The 24,022-nt window shown below is 61.3% G+C and overlaps 2 protein-coding genes and 1 non-coding gene across 11 annotated transcripts; 1 reads left to right on the plus strand and 2 right to left on the minus strand.

The window, feature by feature from the left end:
* The first annotated feature begins 5,701 nt into the window (after positions 1–5,701).
* On the plus strand, positions 5,702–15,731 carry HOOK2 (hook microtubule tethering protein 2). 9 transcript variants are annotated; one of them, XM_001504886.5, is made up of 22 exons: positions 5,702–5,896; positions 6,412–6,497; positions 6,567–6,639; positions 7,574–7,624; positions 7,711–7,843; positions 7,946–8,013; positions 8,366–8,428; positions 8,737–8,817; positions 8,914–9,074; positions 9,161–9,301; positions 10,294–10,495; positions 10,810–10,920; positions 11,030–11,117; positions 11,438–11,507; positions 12,089–12,226; positions 12,311–12,398; positions 12,595–12,629; positions 14,327–14,409; positions 14,493–14,596; positions 14,833–14,943; positions 15,011–15,082; positions 15,162–15,731. In XM_001504886.5, exons 1-22 carry the CDS (start codon positions 5,852–5,854, stop codon positions 15,309–15,311), a joined length of 2,154 nt encoding a protein of 717 aa, XP_001504936.1. In that variant the 5' UTR covers positions 5,702–5,851; the 3' UTR covers positions 15,312–15,731. The 9 variants fall into 9 exon arrangements, 7 of the variants coding, with proteins under 7 accessions (XP_001504936.1, XP_023501076.1, XP_070130094.1 ...); XM_023645308.2 differs by having other exon boundaries at positions 14,496–14,596; XM_070273989.1 differs by having other exon boundaries at positions 5,731–5,896; positions 6,567–6,646.
* MIR8999 (microRNA mir-8999) lies at positions 10,731–10,875 on the minus strand. The gene has a single exon (NR_128008.1). It is a non-coding gene; the product is annotated as a microRNA mir-8999 (primary transcript).
* A 1,290-nt stretch (positions 15,732–17,021) lies between the features above and the next one.
* Positions 17,022–21,223, minus strand: BEST2 (bestrophin 2). The gene is made up of 9 exons (XM_023645310.2): positions 20,941–21,223; positions 20,678–20,772; positions 19,710–19,943; positions 19,475–19,629; positions 19,118–19,195; positions 18,786–18,938; positions 18,624–18,704; positions 18,316–18,470; positions 17,022–17,849 (listed from the first exon to the last, which is right to left on the minus strand). Exons 1-9 carry the CDS (start codon positions 21,090–21,092, stop codon positions 17,438–17,440), a joined length of 1,515 nt encoding a protein of 504 aa, XP_023501078.1. The 5' UTR covers positions 21,093–21,223; the 3' UTR covers positions 17,022–17,437.
* Positions 21,224–24,022: the final 2,799 nt, after the last annotated feature.

Consider the following 24,022-nt stretch of genomic DNA (forward strand, 5'->3'; position numbering starts at 1 on the left):
GTGTCCATCTCTTTGTAGGTTTATGTATCCTATGCCTCTGAGTATCTGTTTCTCTTGACAGTCTTGCGTGTGTGTGTGTGTGTGTGTGTGTGTGTGTGTTGTGTTCCCTTGGGTATCAGGATCTGACAGCCTGTGCATGTGTGTGGGTCTGAATATCTCTGGTGCAGCTCTCAACGTGCTTGCACTGAGAGTTACTGGCCCTTCTCCCTGAGTCTGTCAACACGCACGCTGGGGTCTGATGCACAGTTCTCTGTGTCTGTCCTCCCTGTGTGTTTCTGGCCTGTCACGTTTGTCTCGGTGTGAGTGTGAGCCTGCCACCGCTGTCTGCTGGCTGTGAGCTTCTCACCTGGATGTCAGTGTCTTTCTGTGTTTGTCTGTGTCCATCCTGCCTGTGCGCTGAGTTGATTTATCCCTGCCACACGTGCCCTGCCTGCATGCTTCTGGCCTGTTGATGGCTTCATGTTTGGCAGCGATTCAGGGCAGCTCCTGAGTCTGCCCTGTCACTGTGTCTGTATGTGACAGCCGTTGCTGGGTCTTGCCCAGATGTGTATCTGACCCTGGCAGTGTGTGTTCCTGGTCCGCAGTATCTTTGTGGCCAGGGTGACAGGGTTTGTGTGTCTGGACTGTCTCTCTTGGGGTGACTGTCTCTGTGTACACTCCTTGCTGCCCCCCCAAGTCTGGCCACCCTGGCCCCTGTTTACTCTGCCCCCAGCCAATTTCTGCCCTGCCTGGGAGGGGCTGACCCTCCCGTCTGTCCAGCCAGCCGTCCACAGGATGTTCCCGAGACGCTGTCTCCGCCGACATCCCCTCCCTCTGGCCACCCTCGGGTCAGGACCCAGGCGTCCACGGTGGCGGGGGTGGGGCGGCAGCGTGGGGGGGACCCTGTCAGGGCCCCGGAATGAGGGTGAGGGGCGGGGAGGCGACGGGCCCAACAGGTTCCGCCTCATTCCTGCCCCACCTCTCACTTCCTGGGTGACCGCCCCGGGCAGGGGGTGGACGGGATGAACCCCATGGCCTCAGAGCGCCTGGGTGGGGCACAGCCTGCCCGGTGAGGACTCGCTTCTGCTGGGCACCCTGACCCCCGGGCCTGAGAGACAGGAGGAGCCTAGGTCCTTCTGCGAGCCAAGGCCGCTGCCTGTTACTGTGCCCGCTCTGCATTCAAAGCACCCCATCTATCATTCACCTAAACCCCACGACACCACAACGAGTGGGACGTAATTATCCCCTATTTTCAGTTGGGGAAACTGAGATCCAGACACCAATGAGGGTAGAGGCAGGATTCGAACCCAGCTCTGTATACTTCCCAAGACCCCTGTCAGCTCACCAATGCCTTCCCTCCCCTCTCTAAAAATGGTCCATGTTGGGTGGAGTATGAACCCAGGCCCCCTTGAGGCCCGGCTCAAGGGGGCGCCTGGTTCGCTCTGAGTCAAAAGGGGCCCCTGGATGAAATGAATAAGAAAACGGCTTTAACCGTTTCATTGCCACGACGGGCTCTGCCAAAACTTCCTGTGGGCTGGGGGGGAGGGGCTGGGGGCTGGGTTCCCGGAGGCCTTGCCAATTCAGGGATGGGGGGTGGGGGGAATGCCTCTAGTGACCACGGGCGGGCGAGGGCCGGCTAAGGGAAGACACCGCCCCCCGCTGGAGGTGGAACCCCTCCCGCGGAGCTCGGGGGTCCCCAAAACTTGGTTCTCAGCCCCCAACGCCTGGAAGGGGTCTCAGAGTCTGCAGCCCCCTCCCCAGGGACCTGAGTCACACACGGGGAAAGCCAACAGGGGTGAGTCACGGGGGCGGAGAAGGGGAGCGAGGTCGGCTGCGGCCAGGGGACCCCCGGGCTGGCCTGAGTCACGCACACCAGGCTGACCCCAGCCCCCTTCCCCGAGACCAGGAGCGGGAAGCGTATTGTCGGTGGACTCCTGAGCCGGAGGACGAGCGGGAGGGGGAAGGAAGCACGCGCCTGGCCGCGCGGGAAGCTCCGGTTCCCATGGTAACGGAGGGTCTCTCTGCTCCATGGGGGGGGTTCCTCCCTGGGCAGGGACGGTCCCCGCGCGCCGGGGAAGCCCCCGCGCGCTCGGTCGAGGGGCCACAGGTTTCAGGTCCGGCAGGAAGGGGTTAACGGCGGCCCCCTCTCGGGTTTCACCCGCGCTCAAGTGCCGGGGAGGGGCGGGGCTGTGCCCCGCGCGCCCCCGCGCGCCCAGCCCCCGCGGCCGCCCACGCACGCGCGCACGCAGCTAGCCCTGCCCCCTCCGCGCTCGCACGCACGACCGCGTCGGGCTCCGCGCACGCAGCGACCCCCGTCGTGTCTCACGTCACGCACGACGCACGCGCCCCCGCCGCGCGGGGGGGTGGGTGGTTATCTCCGCGGAGACCAGCGGAATGCGGGGCGCCTGATGGCCCCCTGCGCACGTCGCCGCCTCCGCTGAGCGCGCTGTCCCGCGTGACTTTGACCCCCCCCACAAGGTCACAAACTCTCCCACCCACAGTGTCACAGGGACACAGGGTACACCTACCATACCTTGGCACAAACCTTCACTAGTCCAGCCCTCCCCGCAGCCAACACGGACATGGTCAAGCTGTCACATATAGACACACACGAAGACCCAGATAAGCACACAGGCACACCTGTCACACACCGTTTGCGGTAGAGACACAGACAGGGCCATCCCCACGCACACACGGGTGGCATATGTAAACACTCCGATAAGGCCACACCACCATCAAGACAAAGTAAGACACAAACGGATACGAAGTCTTGGATACCAGGACTCCAGTTGTCGCACAGCTGGGCCTCTCACATGGAGATTACAGAAGCACAGAGACACATGGTGAGGACAGACACACACAGTCATGCTGTCACGTGGTCATCACAAATAGGGCACACGAAGTAAAGTAGGGTCACAGAGGCAAACCCACAAGGCCACACACAGGGACACCAGATTGTTGTGGGGACATGGACAAATCAAGGACACAGATGACAGAGTCACACTATCACAAAAAGACACATGATGGAGAGAAAGTAGGACACAGAAACACAACCTAAAGCCACGTTGAAGTACTGATTGTCACACGGCTCACACAAAGAATGACACATGGATATGGACACAAAGCAAGGTCTCATATAGAGAAGGATGTGCCCCAGTCCCTGACAGCCCCCCCCCCATCAAATCACACACAGTCTGTCCATAGATTCCCAGGGCCCCAAGACCCAGGGCTCCCCATCCCCCAGGTGGATGCAGACACTCACACCCGTGCATACGAGCACAGATCCACCATCTCACACCTACACAGATGTAAGCACACTTCACATGAACTCAGAGACACCCACAAACACGGAGAGGGGGACAGGCTGGGAGTTCCTGGCGGGATGTCAGTGTCTGGAGTGCAGAGAGCCTGCCAGGGTCCCTTGTGGTGTGGGGCATGGTGTCCACCCTGTGGCTTGACCAGCCCCGGGGGAGGGGCACCGTCCTTAGTTGTGTGAACGCAGGATCCCCATCCCAGCCCTCACGACTGGGTCTTTGCCCAGATGTGAAGGCCGGAGGGGGCGGGCGGGGGTCCAGCTGTGGCCACAGGGAGGGGTTGAGTCACCCGCTTCCCAGCAGTACAACCCAGGCTGGGCCCAGCTGTTCCTGGAAACAGGCAGGAGGGGGTGGGGTCCCCGAACCAGCTGGGGGCTGCTGGCCCAGACCTGCAGTCTCTGTCTCAGCAAATGGGGGCCTCCAGACCATGCCCCTCCACTGAAAAGGGGGGTTTGCATCCTTCGCCCAAAATATAGGGTCTCTGCCCCAAATGAGGGTTTGTGACCTCTTTCATTGAATTGAAGGTACTGGGATCCCCCCAACAGCGGGGCTCCCTGCATTCCATAATTGGGATTGCTGCTCTTCCCTGCCAGCATTCGAGCTTCCTTTCCCTGCAAACATGAGATTCCCTCCCGCCCCATATGGTGGATTGTGGCGCCGCCCCCACATTGAGGGCACCCGGACCTTTCCTTAACCCGGGGACTCTGGCCACTGAACATCTAGAACGCCCGTGACAGCACATCAACGTTAGAGCAATTCAAGTCCACGCTCCACATAGTTGGATTCCCAGATTCCTCCTAAACATCAAGATCCCTGAAGTTTTTGCAAATATTGGGGGCCCCACCCCAAATATTTGGCAGTCCTAACATGTCCCCGAACATTGGGCAACCAGGCCCTCTCACAAATATTCCCAGCCCCCCATCCTTGTAACAGCCTTAGTTCCTGGCTCACCTCCACTTCTACCTGGCGGCAGGTGGCCCCGTTTCCCCCTATTGGCGGCCCCCTCTCCTCCGGTGGGTGCGGGATGGGACACTGACTTCCCAGCCAGCGGCAGTTGTTCCCACGCCCGCCCGCCGGAAGGCAGCCCGGTCCGGAAACCGGAGCTGCCGGCCCTTGTCCCCTTCCCCCTACTCCCTCTCCAGCCCGCTCCCAGGGGCTGGAGGATGAAAACAAAGCGGGAAGGGGATGTGGGGGTGTAGACGAGCCTCCGGGCCCCGGCGTGCGTGCGTGCGGCTGCGCGTCTGAGTGGGCAGTCACCGAGTGTCTGGTGTGGAGTGACTGTTTCTGCGTTGCGGCGTGGGGGCTGTTGTCATCTTGCCCAACCTGCTCCGGGGCAGGGTCGCTGGAGCCAGGCTCCGGGTTGGAAAAGCAGCGCCCCTCCCTTAGGATCTGGACCCACCCCCAAAGCAGAGCCCGCCCCTCCCTCCGGGTACAGCTAATAACCTCTAATTACTGCTTATTACCTCGCCCGCCCCGCGGGGAGGGGTTGCCAGGGGACTCAGGCGTCAAAGGGGGCGGGCCGGGGCTTTACTCCCTCCACCTAGAGCCGGGTCTACCCAGGACCTCTGTTTCCTCGTCTGTATACTGGGAATTAAAGCCGCACTTCCACCTAGAGTCGTGGGAGGATTCAACCGCCTATATATTTAAATCGCTTAGTGCAGGGACTGCATACTGTAGGCACACTATATGGCGACTGTGATTTTATTGTTAACTACTATCATCACTTTCCTTTGAGCCCCCTCCACCGCCTGGGCGGGGTCTCAGAGCGGGCACATCCCCATCCCCGTAGGCCGCGTTCCTGCGGTCTGCGCGCCCCCTGGTGGGCCGCGGGGACGAGGCGGCGCGGTCCTGGGTTCCGAGGGAAGAGGACCCCGGCGCGGGGTCTGGAGAAGGGAAGGCGCAGGGGAAGCTCAGTGTAGGACGGATCCCAGCTGGGCAAGTGTATCTGCCCATCACCCAGGACATGTGTCTGGCTGACCCATCCTGCCCTCCATCTACCTGGGACCTCACTCGTGTCCCCTTGTCTACCCCTTGGGCAAGACTCCCAAGTCACCTCCACCGGGAAGACCCCTTTGGGATCCCCCCTCCAAGTCCAGAGAACGTGTTCTGGCCCGCCCCTCCCCCGGGCATCATCAGGTGGTTAGACAGCAGGATTTCCCTGAGCTGAAGGGAAGGGACGTGAAGGCGGCCGTGTAACAGGGTGGGGCAGCTCCGCCTCAGATGCTGAGGAGTGATCGTGAGGTCTCCGCTACCCAGAAAGGAGCTGGGGAGGACGGGCGGCGCTGCCACCCTTGGGATGCGCCAGGCCTGCCCAGGCTGACGCCTAGCGGCAGGGCGGCGCCCGAACGCTGCCCGGGTCCAAGATGGCGGGACCGGAGGCCTGAGCGGGCACCGAGGGGAGGTCACGTGCCCAGGGCGGGGCCTGCGCCGAGGGGGCGGGGCGGGGCGGCGCTCTAGGCCGAGCGGGAGGTCGGGGCTGCGGGCGCTCGCTGGTGGCGGATCTGGAGGCGTCTGCGGTGGCGGGGCTCCGCGGCCGGGGTCGAATGTGATCAGGAGCCATGAGCGTGGACAAGGCCGAGCTATGCGGGTCTCTGCTCACCTGGGTAGGTCGGGGGCGGGGCCAGGGACAGGTGTGCGCCCGCTCTTCTCGCCCGGGAGCCCCAACCTTAGCTTAGTCCACCCCACCACCCTGGGGCCGGGAGGAGGTGGGGGTCGTCGGCCTGCGGGGCCGTTGGATTCTGGCCTGAGCACCCGCCTCCGTCATGTGGCAGGTCTGCGTGGAAAGAACAGGTGAGGCCCCCCCTTTCGTGGCTGGGTCACGTGGGGCAAGGGCACAGGTGAGCTGATCTGATCACGTGGTGCCTGTGGGTACCAGGTGACTCGTGATTTTGCCCTGGCCGGGTCGCGCCGGGTTGGTTGGGCAGAGGTGAAGTGAAGCCACGCCCCCTCCGGTCCCAGGTGAGCGCAGGCCACTCCCCCACAGAGCTGGTTTGCTGGAACAACAGGCCAGCCGGGGCCCCACCTCTTGAGGCTCCTGCTGACCGGAAAAGTCTGCAAAAGGGGCGTGGTTCGGTGGTCCCAGGCCCTGACTATGCCCGTGTGCTTTCCTCTCCCCCAGTTGCAGACGTTCCACGTCCTGCCCCCCTGTACCAGCCCCCAGGACCTGAGCAGTGGCCTCGCCATAGCCTCTGTGCTGAACCAGATGTGAGTGAGGCTGAGGGAGAGGGTCCCAAAAGAGTCCCCCAGCAGCTCATCCCACCTTCTCGCCCACAGAGACCCTTCATGGTTCAACGAAGCCTGGCTCCAGGGCATCTCAGACGACCCAGGTCCCAACTGGAGGCTGAAGGTGACAGGTGGACTCCACTGGGGGACAGACTGGTGAAGAGATGATCAAGGAAGGGTCAGCTAGATATGTCCTGGGTGATGGACAGACAGACCTAGTCAGGAAGAGGGATAGATGTCTGGTGATGAGCCAACTATCTTTCATCTATTGGAGCAGGCCTGGGCATGCAGCAAGGAATAACACAGACAAAAACCTGCATACACAAATGTCGACATTGAATTCCAATGGGGATAATTTCTTTGAGGACAATAAAACTGGTCCATAAGCGAGAGCCACTGGGGGTTGGTGGGTGGTTACTCGAGATGGGCTGATCTCCATGGGAGATTTGGAGGAACAGTATTCCAGGACCAGAACAGCCAATGCAAAGGCCCTGAGTTGAGAATAAACTTGGTGTGATGGAGAAATGTCAGGGAGCTCAGAGCAGAAAGCAAAGGAGCAGGAATGGTAGGTCACTAGAGGACTGGCAGGCCGGGGCAGGGAGGTGGATTCTGTTTTAAGTTCTGTGCAAAGTCAAGGGAGGGTTATAGCAAAGGAAGCAACCTGGCTTGGGCTTTCAAAGGCTCCCCCAGGCTGCTCGGAGAGGAGTGGACGGTAGGCAGTAAGAGCAGAAGCTGAGACGGTGTTGGTGCAATAATCCAGGTGAGGGATGATGGTGGCTAGGGCCAAAGGGTGGCAGGGCGGGTGGTAGGAAGTGACTGGGTTCTGGGGACACATGAACAAGATGGGCAGGTGGACAAGAAGAGCAGGCAGCCAGACAGATCACCCCTAGGAGAGGGGAGTTTCTGACAGAGAATGGGGCCAAACAGGATGAGATGACCAGGGATTGGGAGAGGAAGCAGAGAAAAAAGGACGAGGTAGGCAGATTCAGGGTGGGGGCTGCCTGGCCCCTTTTGAGGGGGCTCTGGGACCCTGGACACAACTCCTTGGCCCTCCCCAGGTCAGCAATCTGAAGACAATCTTACAGAGCTTGGTGGAGTACTCCCAGGATGTGAGTAACTGTAAAAGGCTTTAGGGGGTTGAGTTGGGAGGAGGGGGGGTGTCTGTGAGCCCCTGATACCTCCGTGCCCTCCTCAGGTCCTGGGGCATCCCATTTCGGAGCAACACCTCCCAGACGTGAGCCTCATTGGCGAGTTCTCAGACCCAGAGGAGCTTGGCAAGCTGCTTCAGCTGGTGCTGGGCTGTGCCATCAGTTGCGAGAAGAAGCAGGGTATGGGGGCTTAGGGGTCCCCGGGGGAAGATCCGAGGAAATCCTCCCCCACCCCAACATCTCCGACATCTCCGTCTCAGTCTCCCGCACCTTGATCCCTAGAGCACATCCAGAGAATCATGACCCTGGAGGAGTCAGTTCAGCAAGTGGTGATGGAAGCCATCCAGGAGGTGGGTGGGGGTGCCCACTGTGGCAAGCAGCTTCAGGGGAGGGGACATCTCCAGGGCAGAGGCAACTGGGCACAGGCTCTGGTAAGGTCTGGGCTCTGCCTGGAACGCAGTTGGCCAGATTTCCTGTCTCATGTGTCTGCCAGCTTCTCCCAGTTCTAAGTCACAGTCTGGCATGCTCTAAGGACCTGGCCTCCCTGTGTGCTGGACACATGGCAGGAGGGTGGCTGCGATAACCCATGGCAGGGGTTATCGGGGAGAACTGGCTTTGGGGACGGGATCATGGAGAGGTTCTCAGCCTTGAAGGCCGCCCTCAGGGGGCCCAGCTCATCTCAATGTCCCCCACCCCCTCCAGCTCATGACCAAAGACACCCCTGACTCCCTGTCATCGGAGACCTATGGGAACTTTGATAGCCAGGTAAGGGGTGGGAGATCTTGGTTAAATTTAACCCTATTACTGATTCTCAGGGCTGCCTAAGGAGGAAGGGTCTGTCCTTAAGCCTTTAAGCCACCCCCATCCCTTAGGGTCCTAGCTTCTTCTCTTGTCAGGTCCCCAGGGTTCTCACATCTCTTTCTCTAATCCCCTGGGGTCCCAGACCTCTCTTCCTGAATTCTGAGGGTTTCTTGGCCCCCTCCTCTCTGCCCCTGGAGATCTCAGTCTCCCATCCCCTAGTCTCCTCCCCTGGATCCCTGAGTTCCTTGCCCCTCCCCCACCCCTCTCCTCAGTCCCGAAGGTACTACTTCCTGAGTGAGGAGGCTGATGAGGGGGATGAGCTGCGGCAGCGCTGTCTGGACCTGGAGCGGCAGGTGGGCTGAGATGGGGGGACCACAGGTGCTCCTGGGGCAGGGTTGCCTTCATAGCCCCCCTCCAGGCTCCAGCTCATCAGCACCCTCTGCCCGCAGCTAGTGCTCCTGTCAGAGGAGAAGCAGAACCTGGCGCAGGAGAACGCGGTGCTGCGCGAGCGGGTGGGCCGGCCCGAGGGTGAAGGCGCCACCGGCCTCACTGCCAAGAAGCTGCTGCTGCTGCAATCCCAGCTGGAGCAGTTGCAAGAGGAGAACTTCAGGTGTGGGCAGCGGGGAACGGGCCAGGCAGGCCGGGGGGTTGGGGCGGGTGCAGCCCTCTCATGTGCGCATCCCCGCTGCCCCCCAGGCTGGAGAGCGGCAGGGAGGACGAGCGCCTGCGTTGTGCTGAGCTCGAGCGGGAGGTCACCGAGCTGCAACAGCGAAATCAGGCGCTGACCAGCCTGGCTCAGGAGGCTCAGGCCCTGAAGGATGAGATAGATGAGCTGCGGTGAGTGGTGGTCCCTGGGTCCCCACTGCACTCATTGCCAGAGTGCCCCTCTGATGCTACAGTATCTCTGTCACCCCAAAATGCCCAGTGGACCCTCACAGTGCCCCTTTGCTATCCTGAACCCCAGTGCGCTATCTTGAACTCTACCATGTCCTCTGGACATGATCAAGCCCCCTGGACTCATGTCGTCTTCCAGGACCCCACTGTGTCACTCTTATCTCATATTGTATCCGCTAGAACTTACTGCATCCCTATGACCCCAGCAAGCCCAGCCTCCAGCCCCAGTGCTCCCCAGACACCACTGCACCATTCTGGGTCCCCTCATGCCCCAGGACCCTATGGTGCCCTGAGGGTGGCACAGTGCAGTCACCTTGCAGCCCCTTGTGACCCACCCCCCATGACACAGCTGTACTTTCTGATGACTCTACAACACCCCTGCAACCGCAAAGAGCTTGGAGGACCCCCACAGCACCCGCCCACTCACCTTACTGTGTTTTCTGTAACCTCAAAGAGCTCCCCTGAGACCCCATGGCACCCCTGTAGTGTTGTATTGCCTAGTGACCCCTGACTGCACCTTCAAGGACCCCATAGTGCTCTGGCCCCAAAGCTCCCCCATGACCCCACCATGGCCCCTGTGCCCACAATGCCCTCATTGATCCCACAGCCACTTCATGACCCCAAAGTGTCCTTGGGGGCTGCTCTGACCCTCTGGGCTCCATCATTACCCAGCTCCCATAACCCCACAATCCCACCCCTGAGAATTGCTGTTTGTAACGCTGGGCTAATCATCGATTAGCTCCCTTTATGCCCTCTAATGACCCCCAACAGCACCAGGCGGTGTTCCCTGACCCTTATGACCCAACCCCTTGAACCCAAAAGCCCCCAGGCCGACATGCTCCCCCGCCCTGAGGGCCTCGCATCCAAGCCGAACCCTGATGGCAGCCCCCCTGATGGCAGCCCCCGGCATCTTCCTCGCTTGCCTCATCCCCCAGGCAGTCCTCGGAGCGCGCGGGGCAGCTGGAGGCCACGCTGAACAGCTGCCGGCGCCGCCTGGGCGAGCTGCGGGAGCTGCGGCGGCAGGTGCGGCAGCTGGAGGAGCGCAACGCCGGCCACGCCGAGCGCACGCGGCAGCTGGAGGACGAGCTGCGCCGGGCCGGCTCGCTGCGCGCCCAGCTCGAGGCGCAGCGGCGGCAGGTGCGGCAGGGCCAGGGCCTGGGCCCGGGAGAGCCGGGTGCTCTGGGCAGCAAGGCACCTCACCGCGCGCCCCCTGCCTTTGGCCCACCCCCAGGGTGGTACCAGGGTTCTTCCCCTCGTTTATATGTAGGCCACGCCCTCTAGGCTTTGCCCCAACGGGCTCTGCCTGTCTGGATTTGCAAGCCACGCCCCTTTTCGTAAGCCCCTCCCCAAGTTCTACGCCGCTGGGGGCCTTTAGCCCCGCCCCTTCACTTTGTACTCAGTCCCTGCCCCTTCTTCCAACCCTGCAGTCTTTACCCGCCTCCTCTGTTCAGGTTCAGGAACTGCAGGGCCAGCGGCAGGAGGAGGCCTTGAAGACCGAGAAATGGCAATTCGAGTGCCGCAATCTGGAGGAAAAATATGAGTCGGTGACAAAGGAGAAGGAGGTGAGGCAGAGGTCCCACCGCCCAAGCCCCACCCTGTCCATCATGGCATAGCCCATTCCCCAAGAGGCCGTTCCTGTCTCAAGTGGCCTCTCGCACTCTTTCTTTCCAGCGGCTGTTGGCAGAGCGGGACTCCCTGCGCGAGGCCAACGAGGAGCTGCGCTGCGCCCAGCTGCAGCCGCGGGGGCTGACCCAGGCCGGTGAGTTGGAGGCCCATCCAGGGGCCTGGGGGAAGGGTGACCTCAGGTGCTGTTAGGGCGGGCAGAAAAGGCAAGTGTCCCAGGCATTGTCTAGGCCAGGGGCAGAGCTAGGCCAGGCTGGAGGGAGGCTAGAGTGGGAACAGGTGACATGGGCCGACAGAAGGCGGGGGCTGTTCTCCTGGGCTCAGGGTGGGGCCAGGGCAAGGGGGCCAAGCATCAGGGCTCTTGGTGGAACTTGAGCCCTAAAGATGATTCTTGGAAAGAGGACCCTAGGGACGGGGGTGGGGGCTATGCAGCGAAGACTTTCTCCCGTTCTCCAGACCCCTCACTGGATCCCACCTCACCAGCTGTGGAAAATTTAGCAGCGGAGATCCTACCTGCGGAACTCAGGTATCCTGTGGTCACTCGGAGCTCTGGCCCCACTCTGCCTGCACAGCTCCGTTGCCGGGCTCCTAGGCCCAGGCACTCCTAATTCTGCCCTTACCTGCCCTGGGCACTAGCCTTATTAGTGGCTCGCCTCTCCAGGATCCGTCCTCAGTGCACAAATTAGGTCCCAACCCTCTGGCTCCATCGACGGTGCAAAAATTCTGCGCCCAGCCCCGCCCACATCGGGCCTTGCACCGCCAGGGCACAGCTCTGTCGTCATTGTGGCCCCTGCTAGGTTCAGTGCCCTGTGCCCTGCTCAGATTAACTCTCCCACCGCAGCTCTTCGCATTCCTGCCTCTTGTTTTCTTGCAGCCCCACCCCGAGGGTCCTAACCAGCTCCTGTAGCCCCGCCCTTGCCTGGCTCCACCCCTAAGCCTAGCTCATAGCTCCGCCCACCCCCGCCCAGGCCCGGGTCTCCAGCCCTCTAATCCCACTCCAGGGCTCCGTCCCTCTCCTGGCCCCGTGCGCCGGGTCTCCCTGCCGGAGCCCGGGCCGGCCTGCGCGGTGACCAGTCCCCAGCCCTGCTCCTTCCTTCCCGGTCGCAGGGAGACGCTCCTGCGGCTTCAGCTGGAGAACAAGCGGCTGTGCCAGCGGGAGGCGGCCGACAGGGAGCGGCAGGAGGAGCTGCAGCGCCACCTGGAGGACGCCAACCGCGCGCGCCACCGGCTGGAGACGCAGCACCGGTGAGGGCCGGCGAGGCGGCCGCGGCGGCGCGTGCAGGGGGGCCGAGGGCTGGCGCGGGCACTGAGCGGCCCCCGCCCCCGCAGGCTCAACCAGCAGCAGCTGTCGGAGCTGCGGGCCCAGGTGGAGGACCTGCAGAAGGCCCTGCAGGAGCAGGGGGCCAAGACTGAGGACGTGAGTGCCCACCTCCCCGCTGCCCGGCCCTCTCTCGTGCCCCGCCGCTAACCCTTCTCTCTCTCCCCCTGCTGCCCGACGCCCCGTGCAGCCCATTGTAAGTACCGTGGGCCCAGGGTGGCACCCCCTACCCTCACCTGGAAGGGGGTTGGGACCTCTGGACCCCCAGTCACCCGGTGCCTCTTTTCTCCCCCAGTCCACCCTGCTGAAGAGGAAGCTGGAGGAACATCTGTGAGTCCCAGAGGGAGGGCACTCCCGGGGGTGGGGTGGATTTGGTGTCGATGGGGAGAGCCAGGCCCCCGAACACAGGCTGAAGGCTCGGAGCAAGTGGGGTCTTATAGACCAAGAAGAGGAGTATGGGCTGTTCGGGGGGAACAATGGGGAGCCACGGAGGGAAATTCTAGCTAGGTAGTGTGACAAGGTGACAGTCACCTTTTACTTTTTTTCCTGTTAAACAAAGAAACTATTGTAAATAGTTACCCCATTTATGGTTTAAAAAGCAAAATGTAGGGTCCGGCTCCGTGGCCGAGTGGTTAAGTTCGCGCGCTCTGCTGTGGGGGCCCAGGGTTCGGATCCTGGGTGCGGACATGGCACCGCTTGTCAGGCCACGTTGAGGCGGCGTCCCGCATCGCACAACTAGAAGGACCGGCAACTAAGATATACAACTGTGTACAGGGGGGGGTTGGGGAGAAAAAGCAGAAAGAAAAAAAAAAAGATTGGCAACAGTTGTTAGCCCAGGTGCCAATCCTTAAAAAAAAAAAAAGGAAAATGTATAGAGAGAGGAGTATACCACCCAGTGCCCCCATCGACTCAGTTTCTACCCCACCCCATCCCCGTTCCTATTAGTTTATTATGCAAATCCTTCTGGAATATTTTAAGCAAATCTAAGTGAGTATGAATATAGATTTTTATTCTCATTGCTTACTTACAGTAAAGGTAGTGTACTCTGTGCTCGTCTGCACTTTGCTTTTCCCACTTAACAAGCGGACCGGAAATTTCTCCATATAAGGAAAAAAAGTCATTATTTTTTATAAACATAGCAGCATTTATCAACCAGGCTTCCATGGGGAAACTGGCCCTTACAGAAAAGGATTCGTGAGACTGTTTTCTGAGTTCTACCAAGGATGGAATGTAGCTTGTGCCGCCCCAGAGCCCAGAAAAAGTTATTTCCTCACAGAAGATGGCTACCCGGAGGATTAGGGCTAAATTCTCCTGTAAAATTCTGGTCCGGAAGGGCTGGCCTGTAGCATTTTTTGTGAATATCATAATGTATATAACTCATTCTTTTTAGGTATTTGCAATTTCAAACAATGCAACAAAGTAAAACCTTGTCTGCATCATTTCACTTGTGTGAAAATATATCGAAAAAGTGGAATTGGCAGCTCAGAGGGCACGTGCCTTTGTAATTTTAGTAGACAGAGCTAAAGGTTTGCTCTTACGTGTTCTACCACGTTCTGCATCAATGCACAATAGTAGTCTCACCTCCAGGGAGTGTTATCACATCTTTGGCATTTTCCCACAGGTGGCAGAACTGTAAAGTTTTAGCTGGCATGTCCTTTTGTTGTAAGAGATTTGCATTCTAGAAAGATCCCTGGCTGCTGGGTAGAGAATGGAACTGAGGGGTTGGGAGTAGGAGAGGCTGGTGAGGGATGGTGGTGGCTGGACCAGCGAGTGGGCTGTGGAATGGAGGAGGTGGACAGAGGGGACAGGGGACAGCCACCTGACTAGTGGTGTGGAGGGTTGTGGCTCTGATGGCTGAGGAGATGGTGAGGCCAGGGCACATAGTCCCTGGGCTTGAGGGGCAGGCGAGAGGCCTCTGCAGCTGTGCAGGGACACTTCTGGCCAGCCGGGAAGGCGGTGGCCACTGCTGGGAGGGAGAGAAAGTGGGCCAGGAGGTCAGCCTGCCGCCGCCTGTCTCCTGGCTGCAGGCAGAAGCTGCACGAGGCGGACCTGGAGCTGCAGCGGAAGCGCGAGTATATCGAGGAGCTGGAGCCCCCCGTGGACGGCAGCAGTGAGCGGGACTCCGTGCGTGGCCAGACGGGTGGGGGAGCCTCGAGTCGGGCAGGGAGCTGAGGGGCCACCTCGTTCCCCCAGCAGCCCAGCGCATCGAGGAGCTGCAGCACAGCCTGCGGAAGAAGGAGGCCGACTTGCGGGCCATGGAGGAGCGGTACCGCCGCTACGTGGACAAGGCGCGCACGGTGAGGACGCTGGCGCCCCCCAGGCCTCCAGCCCAGGCGGCCACCTGCCTGTGCCTCCCCTCGGTTCACGCCTGCCACCAGTTTGCACGTCTCTGCCCCCACCCCTGCAGTTGTAATACCCCATCCTGTCACAGGCTTCTGCACCACTGCCACGAGCCGTCACACTCTCCACACCCCATGAGTCAAGGGGCCTGCGAGGTCAAGGTCACCTTGGCTGTGTCTTCCCCGACCCCTAGGTCATACAGACCCTGGAACCCAAGCAGCGGCCACCAGGGGGTGCGCCCCCAGAACTCTACTCCCTGAGGACACAGCTCCGGGAGCGGGACGTCCGCATCCGGCACCTGGAGGTGGGTGTCCCCCTCCCTCCCTGCTGCCCTGAGCATGTGCAGGCCCTGACTGTCGCCTTCTTGGCAGATGGACTTTGAGAAGAGCCGAAGTCAGCGGGAACAGGAGGAAAAGCTGCTCATCAGCGCCTGGTATAACATGGTGAGTGCCCCGTCACCATGGCTGGAGTATCCGGGGTGCCGGTGGGCTCGCCTGACCCTGTCATGCCCCCTCCTTCCAGGGCATGGCCCTGCAGCAGCGCACTGGTGAAGAACGGTCGCCCGTGCATGCCCAGTCCTTCCTGGCACAGCAGCGACTGGCCACCAATGCTCGCCGTGGACCCCTGGGACGCCTAGCATCCCTAAACATGCGCCCCTCTGACAAACACTGAGAGACCTCGGATGCTGCCGGCTGTACGGCCAGTCATGGCATACTCCACCCTGGATTTCCCGACTCACATGGGGCCTGGCATCATGCCTGGGCCAGCTGCTTGAGAGCCTCGAGGTCATGACCTCTGCTCTTTGCTCTCCCAGATAGGACAAAAGTTCAGGACAGGGTGGGAGGCAGAGATGGGCCTGTTCTTTTAGCAATGTGATTCTTATTTTTGATTTTCTCCCTGGGGTCAATGAACTGCCAGGGGAGAGAGTGATTTTATATTTGAGAAGAAAAATAATAGAGACTTTCAATCTGTCCTGGCTGGACTCTGGGCACTGAGGGGAGGGAGAGAAAATGGGCCAGGGACTCAGATGATAGCTTTTAAGAAGGGCCTGATTTGTATTCTTACTAAAGTGTGAGTGACTGATAGCACCCAGTAGGAGGTGAGAATCGTGTTTGTCTGTGTAACTGTGTGTGTGTGTGGTGGTTTTTGAAGACAGACATCCCTACCTTATGAGGCAGTCAATTCCAATGAAGGGAGGCAGACAATAAGCAAAATAGAAAAAAAATCAAAGTTTGATACAAGAAATGCTACAGAGAAAAGTGAAGCAGACAAAAGTAATGAGGATGCAGGGGGTGGATTTGGGAGATGGTAATTTTTAACAAAAGGCCAAGAAAGGCCTCACCAAGGAAGTGATATAATTTAAGCAGAGACCTAAAGGAAGTGAGGGAGGGGCTGTGTAGGTATCTGGGGGAGAGCGACCCAGTCAGAGGGAACAGGCCTCTGTTCTGCAAACGTGAGGTGGGACCTTGCTTGGTGGGTTAGAGGGATAATGAAGCCAGTGTGGCTGCAGCAGAGTGAGTGAGGGGAAGAATAAGAGGAGACGAGGGCAGGGAGATGGTTCAGGGCCTCATGGGCTGCATGCAGTACTTAGCTTTTATTCTAAACGAGGTGGGAGCCATGGAGGGTTCTAAGCAAAAGAGGGCTGGAACCTGATTCAAGTGTTCCTAGGCTCTCATTAGCTGCCCTGGCAGGAGCAGACTGTAGGGCGTTAGGACTGGGGCTGGGAGCCCGGGGCAGAGGTCACTTCCTGGCGGATGGGTGACGCTAGGGGCTCTGGCCAGGGTGGCGGCCCTGGTAGAATGGGAAGTGGCTGGATTCTGGATACAGTGTGAATACCCAGTGGATAGGGTTTGCTGCTGGGTTGATGTGGAGGGGGTGAGGGAAAGAGAGAAGCTGAGATGACTCCAAGGGTTTGGCTATATCATCTGGAAGGACAGAGCTGACAGGCAGAGGTGGGGGCAGGCAGGGGAGCCCACAGGGAGCTGGTTTGGGAGCATGTGATGTTCGAGGTGCCCGTGAGATCCCCACATGGAGACATCAAAAAGGCAGTTGGCTCTCAGGTCTAGAGCCAGGAGAGAGATCCTGGCTGGACTTAACTCAGGAGTGGTCCGAGTATGGTGGCATTAAGACCTGGAGTGCTGAAGGAGACATGGGAGAATGCAGGGACTGGGGGCGGAGGTGTCATTTGCAGAATCATAAAGCAAAGCTGGCGGGAGGAAGCTGTGGTCCCAGGACGCGGCTGGCACACTGACGAGTGAGTAAAGCCATGGGCACCGCTGGGGGCATTTCAGAGAGCAGAGTTTGGAAAGAAGTGGGCAGGGCATCATCAAATAATCCAGGAGAACTCTCCAGTCTTCTTAGCATAATGCCTGGCAAGAAAAGTCAGAATAACCACTAACGTTTTATTGAGCACCTTTATGTCCCAAACACTGTAAAGCCGTCATTTCATTTCATCTCACAACTCAATGAGGTAGGCGCTCACAGCTCCACGTCAAGGAAAGAATGAAGGCAGAGCACACTGATAAAAGCCTCTCAGGCAGCGGGCGATGAGGAGTGGAGCTGGCGGTGAGGACCGGCTGTTGGAGGCTACTGGGAAAATCCCCCGCCCCTAGCACAGTGCCCGGGCCAGAGGGGGCGCTCCACGCCCCTGCGCCAAACAGGAGGGCGGCGCGCAGGGAGCCGGAACGGGTCAAAAGCAGGCCGGTGGGGTCCACGCGGCTCACGTAGACGCGGAGCGCTGCCTGCGGGCGGTGTGGGGGCTTGGGTCCCTGTCCTTGGGGATCCCGGGCTCGAGGGTCTCACGCTAGACTCTCTTCCTCCTCGCCAATGGGGCTGGGCAGCCAGGGCGGAGCCGGCCCCCGGGGCGCGGGCATGGGCACCGTGGTGAAGGGCTCGGCGGCGGGCGGCTCGGGGCCGGCGGGGGGTTCGGCCTCGGGCTCCCGCAGGCCGGAGTCGAGCAGCGGGTCCCCGCAGCCGCACTCCGGGGCCGCGCCCTCGGGGGCGCCGGCGCACGCGCAGCTGGGGGCGGTGGATGCCTCGGACACGCAGCTGTTCTTGCGGCGCAGCAGGGACAGGCGCCGGCCCAGCAGGCCCCCTGAGGCCATGCCCGCACCCACCGGCAGGAGGCGCTGCAGGAAGTCGCCGTGCGCCTCGCCCAGCGGCCCGTCCACGCCATCCAGCCGCTGGAACTGCATGTCCTCCTTGGCCAGCCTGCGGGACGGACGGTGGGTCAGCGCTGCGGCCTCGCCCCTCTTCTTCATTAACAGAGCTGCGGCCGAGGCAGGCTGCTGCTGCTCCTCCCGGCTCCACCCCCTCCCTTGTCCCGCTTATCCCCAAAGACCTTGGCCCTCGCCCGGGAGCCTGGCCTTAACTGCCCTCAGACTTAGGCCTCAAAGCCGCAGCTGTGGCTCTGCGGCGTCTCCTTTGGGACCGCCTCTGGCCCGTCCAATCCTCATAGACCTTAGCCCTTAGCTCGGCCCCCGATTAATGGCCGGGTGCCAGACCTTGACCCCACCTCTGCCCCCTGCCCCATCCCAGTCTTAGCCCCGAATCTCCGGAGTTTAGCTCTTAGCCCTGTCCTGGCCCCCGCCATAGCCCCTTCGATCAGTTACACCCGCTAGAGCCATAAGCCCCGCCCCCGAGGCCCCGCCCCCCCCCCCCCCCCCCGCCGGCTCACGTGATGTCGAAGGTGGAGCCCTGGAAGGAGGGCTGCTGCAGCAGGAAGGCGGTGGCCGCTGTGTAGGGGGCGCGAGCCTCGGCCGCATCCCAGTACAGGTCTTTCTCTAGCATGGCCAGGTCGTCGTACATCTCATCCACGGCCAGCATCGACACCTGCGGGCCGGACACGCGGGGCGGTGTGGGGCGTGGCAAAGCGCGGGCATCAAATAGAGAAGGGGGGCTCGGGGCGAGTCCCGGGCCAGTCTTGGCGAGGGGAGGGGGCGGGGGGCGGCTGTGGGAGGCTTGGCACCACGGAGAGAGCCTCACCTGGAAGTTGCGGTCGATCAGAAAGTTGGTCTCAAAGTCGTCATCATCCTCTCCGAAGGGGTTGATGAGCTGTTCGGCTACCTGAAGGGGAAGGGGAGGCAGAGCCCTGAGAACCGCTTGCTCAACCCACCCCCGGAGCGCCGGCCTCGAGGCCCCACTCACCTTGAGCCAGCCAGCGTAGAAGAAGAACTGCAGCAGGGTGAAGATGGGCACGCACAGGTCCAGGTTGTGGTCTTTGTAGCCCTGCGCAGGGTCCAGGAACTGGCGCCCGATGAGGCAGGCCAGGAAGTAGCTGTACACTGCGATAGTCACCACCTGGGGGCGGGGCGGGCCCCTAGGTCAGGGTTCTCCCCGGCCTCTGGGGGGTCACGGAGAGACCAGGGCTAGGATCGGGCGTCACCGTGATGGGGTCTTAGCTGGCTCTCAGTTTCCCCTGGAGACGAGTGCGTCAGGGCCTCTGACACGAGATGTAAACTGAGACGCAGCAGGGTTACCTGGGTGTAGACGAGGGGTACGCTGATCCAGTCGTAGTGAAAGAGCATCCCACACTTGCCCCGAAACGCAGTCAGCTCCTGGGGGCGATACAGGTCATGAGGGGGCCTGAATTGTGAGCTCACACGTGGGGATTAAGTGTGGGTACCTGGGATGGAGTTGAGTGGTCACCTGGGGTCGGGGGAACCGTGCACCTAGGAGTCGGCCCCATAAAGATAAATGTGCATCTGGGGGCTGCTAAGTAATGGTGTTTGGTGTCTGCCTCCTGGGAGGTGCGTGGCAGGCTGCTGTGTGGCACAACTCGGGGTGGGGTACAATTTCCCTGCAATGTTATGTGAACGACCACCTGGAGAGCTCACCTCCAGCAGCAGCTTAAGGGCGCTGTTGTCGCGGATTCTGCCCTCACGCCTGGCCTGTGCAGCCAGGTTGGAAAACCAGACGAAGGGGACCCAATACTTGTTGTAGGGCGAGTTCAAGTTCTCGAACTTCTTGCGCTCTTCGCGGGTCATAAATCCTGGAGGGGCGAGGTTGGGGGTTACTCGCCCCGCCCGGGTGCTCGTCCCGCCCCCGCCCCGCTTCTAGCCGGAGCCTCACCCGCCTCCACCACGTGGTCTATGGTGGGGAAGCGTTTGAAGACCGCGGTGCTGACGGAGCGCAGGATCAGCACGGCCGAGAGCCCTGCATAGCGCATGAGCGTGCGCCGGTAGAGGCGGCCGCGCTCGTCGCGCCCGTGCACGGTGCCCGCCACCACGCACATGAGCGCGTCCGGCAGCGGCATGCATAGGTACTGGTCCCACCAGCGGTGCAACACCAGCGTCACGTAGAAGCCTGCAGGGGAGCCAGAAATGGGCGGTTCAGTGGGGACACTAGAGCCAAGGGGGTGGTGGTAAGAGGGTTAACATAGGGCCTGCCGCAGGGACACCGGGCAGGCTGGGCACCCTGACCACACGGGACCACCTGGGCTGGGAACTAGGGGGTCAAGCCCTAAGCTCAGAGAGGCGGGAGCAAGCTGGGTCACCCTGGGCTACTTGAATGTCGTCTGGGATGTGGGATTGGGACCCCGCATGGAGGTGGAGACACAGGGCCCATGTTAGGGGCACATGGGCGGGTTGTTTATGCCATGGGGAGCCACTCAGCTGGGGGCATGGGGACCGGAAACAGGAGGCTGGGGTCGTGGGAAGTCACCGAGCACTGGGGGGCAGGACTTGATAAAGAAATGCCCCTCAGGCTGCGCCTGAGAGGATGGAGTCATATGGGATCCCTGGGCCCAGGACATGCGGAGGGGCACTAGTAATCTCATGCAGACCCAGGTGGGAATCCCCGCGGTGACCAAGGATAAGCCTATGGGTGACACGGAGTTCTCATGGGGGCCCTGTGACCAGGTGACATCCAAGGTCTTGGGAATTGGGGCCACATCTGGCGTGAAGGACGCAGAAATGGGGGTCTGTGAGGTTGGATTTGGGGGGGTCTCAGAGGGGCAGGAACGGAGGTCTCCAAAAGGCATGAATGGAAATGGGTTTCTCAGGATCGGGGGGTCTGGGGACTCAGGAGCGCGAACGCACCGAGCACGAAAGAGACGGGGATGAGACTGGCGTACTGGTCGCAGTAAATGACGAGCTTCTCAAAGTAGCGCTTTTGCTCGTCGGTCAGCACGAAGCTGTGAAGTAGGGGGCCGCGGGGTCACGGGCGAGCCCCCCCTCCCCAGCCGCGGATCCCTTTTCCCGCGGCCCCTCCCCAGCCCCCTCGGGCGGGCCCCCTTCCCCAGGGCGCGCGGGTCCCAGCGGAGCGCGGGCGCGGGCCGGCCGCCGCCCCGGGGCCGCCTCACCGATAGGTGGCGCTCAGCGCCATGTAGAGCCCGAGGAAACAGACCAGCTCGCGCCACAGCAGTTTGTAGATGCTCCCGCGCCACAGTAGCAGCAGCTGCGAGAAGCCGCCGAAGCGCGCGTTGGCCACGCGGGCGGTGTACGTGACGGTCATCGCGCCGCCGGGTGGTCGGGCCGGAGGAGAGGGGGCTGCAGCGGACCCCGGGCTAGGGAGTCGGGGGTGGAGAGGTGCGCGGCCGACTCAGCGCGACCCCTCCGCGCCAGGGCCACCTCCTCGGTCCCAGGTTCCTGTCTCTGCCCAGCCCTGCTCAGTCCTGCCCTGGTCCCCGGTCCTCCTCCCCAAGGCCCCTCTCACAGGTCACCCGTTCCCTGGACTCCTGGTCCCAGCGCCTTGCGCCTACCAGGCCTTCCTCCATCCCTCAGCCCCAAGAGCCTTGGGTCCACCGAGTTGCCCCCAAGTGCCCTTCATCCGATCCCATCCCCCTTACGTGGACGCCATCTACAGCCTCCCTCACTCCTAGAGTCCCCAGCGCCTCAGTTTCTAGATTCTCAGGGCTCTGACCCCCCCACCTCCCCACCCCGATTCCCCTCCCTCAGGTCCCTCCTCTGCCCCCCCAGCCCCCAGCTACCAGTCTCGGCCCATTCTGTGCCCCTGCACTCTCTTTTGAAGCCCTGTCCCCAAGCCTCCAGCCCCCTGGTCCCATCCGCAGCCCCCTGTCTCAGGCTGCCCCGTCTCCTGTGCGGCTGCCCCTGCCTATCCGCCCCGCACTTCACTGCCCTGGCTCTGCTCCTTCCCTCCTCCGGGACCCACCTTGACCTTTCCTCTGTGCGTGCCCCTCCAGCCTTCCCAGGCCTCCACGCCCCACCCTGAGGACTCCATGGATTCTTGCCCACAGACCATGTGTCCTCAGGGTCCTCTATTCCCCCAAGCCTGGGCCCTTCTCACCTGGTGGCGGGTGCAGGGACACACGGGGACAGGGACAGGATGGGCGGGTGGCTTCAGCGGTGGGTGAGGCTGAAGCCAGACCCTGGGCGGGAGGGGGCTGGGGAGTGAGTGTGGGCGGCCCCTCCCCGGCCCGCCCCCCTCAGCTGCAGCCTGGGAACTTTGTTTGGAGAAGTCCCGCCAGTTTGTTACCTGGTGTGTGTGTGGGGGGGGGCGGGGGGTTGAAATGGCCCTGTCCTCCTTTGCTCCTCCCTGTCTCTCTCTCTGTTAGTCACTGGCAGATCCAAGGAATCTTGGACCTAGAGCTGGGGGAGGGGGCAGGGACCGTCTCCCTTCCAGTCCCAGAGACACACACAGTGCTCAGTGAGGCTGGGTCACCCTGCAGCCACCTGTAATCACACTATCACAAAGACACACATGGAAACACCCACCACAGACCCAGAGACAAATTCAGCTTAGCTCTCGGGCACCTACGCGGTGCTCCAAACAGCCGCTCAGAAGCACATGGGCAGGGACCAGAGGCCCTGTGTGCCTTCATGAGCACTCCACGTAACAAAGACATATGCAAGGTCGCACAACCAGCTAAGCGCAGACCCCAAAATGCCTTCACACACAGCCACAAGCCCCACACAGGGAGGTAGCCCACACGCATTCCTGACCTCCCTGGCAAGGACACACCCATGGTCACACACCAGATGGAGGAACTCCTGTTCTCAACACAGTAGCACGAGGTCCTGGGGGTCAGAGCGGGGTCCCAGCGGTCCCTTAGGTTCACCAATGTTGCAAATACACACTCATGCAACAGCGACCCCTCTCCAACAGACCCTGAGGGTCACGCCCAGTACGGTCCTCCCCATTACCCCTCATGAAATGCACCTGCCTTTGCTCATCAATACATAAAGCGCTCCCTCCTCCCTCACTGAGGTGTGCAGGCGCACACACCCAGACACACACCTCAGGTCTCACACTCTCTGCATCGCCATGAACACGCAAGCTTCGGGACAGACAACCTTGTCTCCACATTTGGCACTGATGTGGGACAGATGTTTCCCCCTCACAGAAACCTACAAAGGGGGCGTTCCCAACCGGGCACAAATGGGCCTCCCAGCCCCCACCTCGAATGCTCGAATGCGTAGCCCAGTGTGGGAGGAGCGGAGGCTCAGAGTTCCAGCCCCAAGAGGGGCGCCTGGGGCTGCCCTGAGCCCCCGAGTCTGCCCCTTGCGCTAGGAGTGCGGATGGCTCTGGAAGGCCCCACCCGAAGCCCTGCCAGCAAGGACGCCGTGTTCCCAGCTTGGCAGATGTCCGCCCCACCCGGGGTAATTAGGAACCAGCCCGGGCTGGCCACCCTCGGACCTGCACCTCCGCTGTCCAGCTGCCGGACAGCCCATAAAAGGGGGCGAGCGGTGGCGCTGCTGGCTGCGGGACGTGGGGAGGGGACAGGCTTCGAGTTGATGGGCTCCGTGTTCCCGACCAGAAAGAGGCCCCACTCCCTAGGACATATCCTCACACCCACCGCAGCCGGCCCCCTCTCCCTCCCTTCCCGCCACCACCCCGCCCGCCCCTGCCCCTGCCCCCGCACCGTGGGCATGCTCCCTCCCCCAGCTCAGTGTCCCCACTCGTTTCTGGCTGCTGGACCCCCGCTGGGCTGGGGCAGGTTGCCCAGGTTAGTTCACATGCTTAATAATTGTAGCAGCTAGTGAGAATAAACGCTGCTTGGCAGGTGCAATGCCTCGAGCCGCCGTAAAGGCGTTACTCGTCGCATCTCATTGAGTCCTTACACGCAGGACTGTGAAATTGGTGCTCCTTATTCCCACTATCCAGATAGGGAAACTGAGGCTCAGATGTCACACAGCCTGCTGGCGGCACGGCTGGGATGTGAACCCCAGGCCATTTGCCTCGGAGCCTGGGGTCTTTGCCATGGCTGTACCACTGTTTGTTTACAAGCGCCACTCCCACGAGCCCACACCCGCTTATGCACACCCAGCGGTCAAGTGGGGAGACACGTCTAGGCTCGTGGCTGGGTCCCCCTTACACACACATCCTGGCACGCCCAGACCCTGGGTGTGCGCAGTGTGAACATCCCTTCCTGACTCACACTTCCTGACTCCTGAGGGTTCCTCAGGCACCCCCTTTCGGTCCAC

This window comes from Equus caballus, chromosome 7 (genome assembly GCF_041296265.1).
Source record: "Equus caballus isolate H_3958 breed thoroughbred chromosome 7, TB-T2T, whole genome shotgun sequence".
NCBI classification, from domain to species: domain Eukaryota; kingdom Metazoa; phylum Chordata; class Mammalia; order Perissodactyla; family Equidae; genus Equus; species Equus caballus.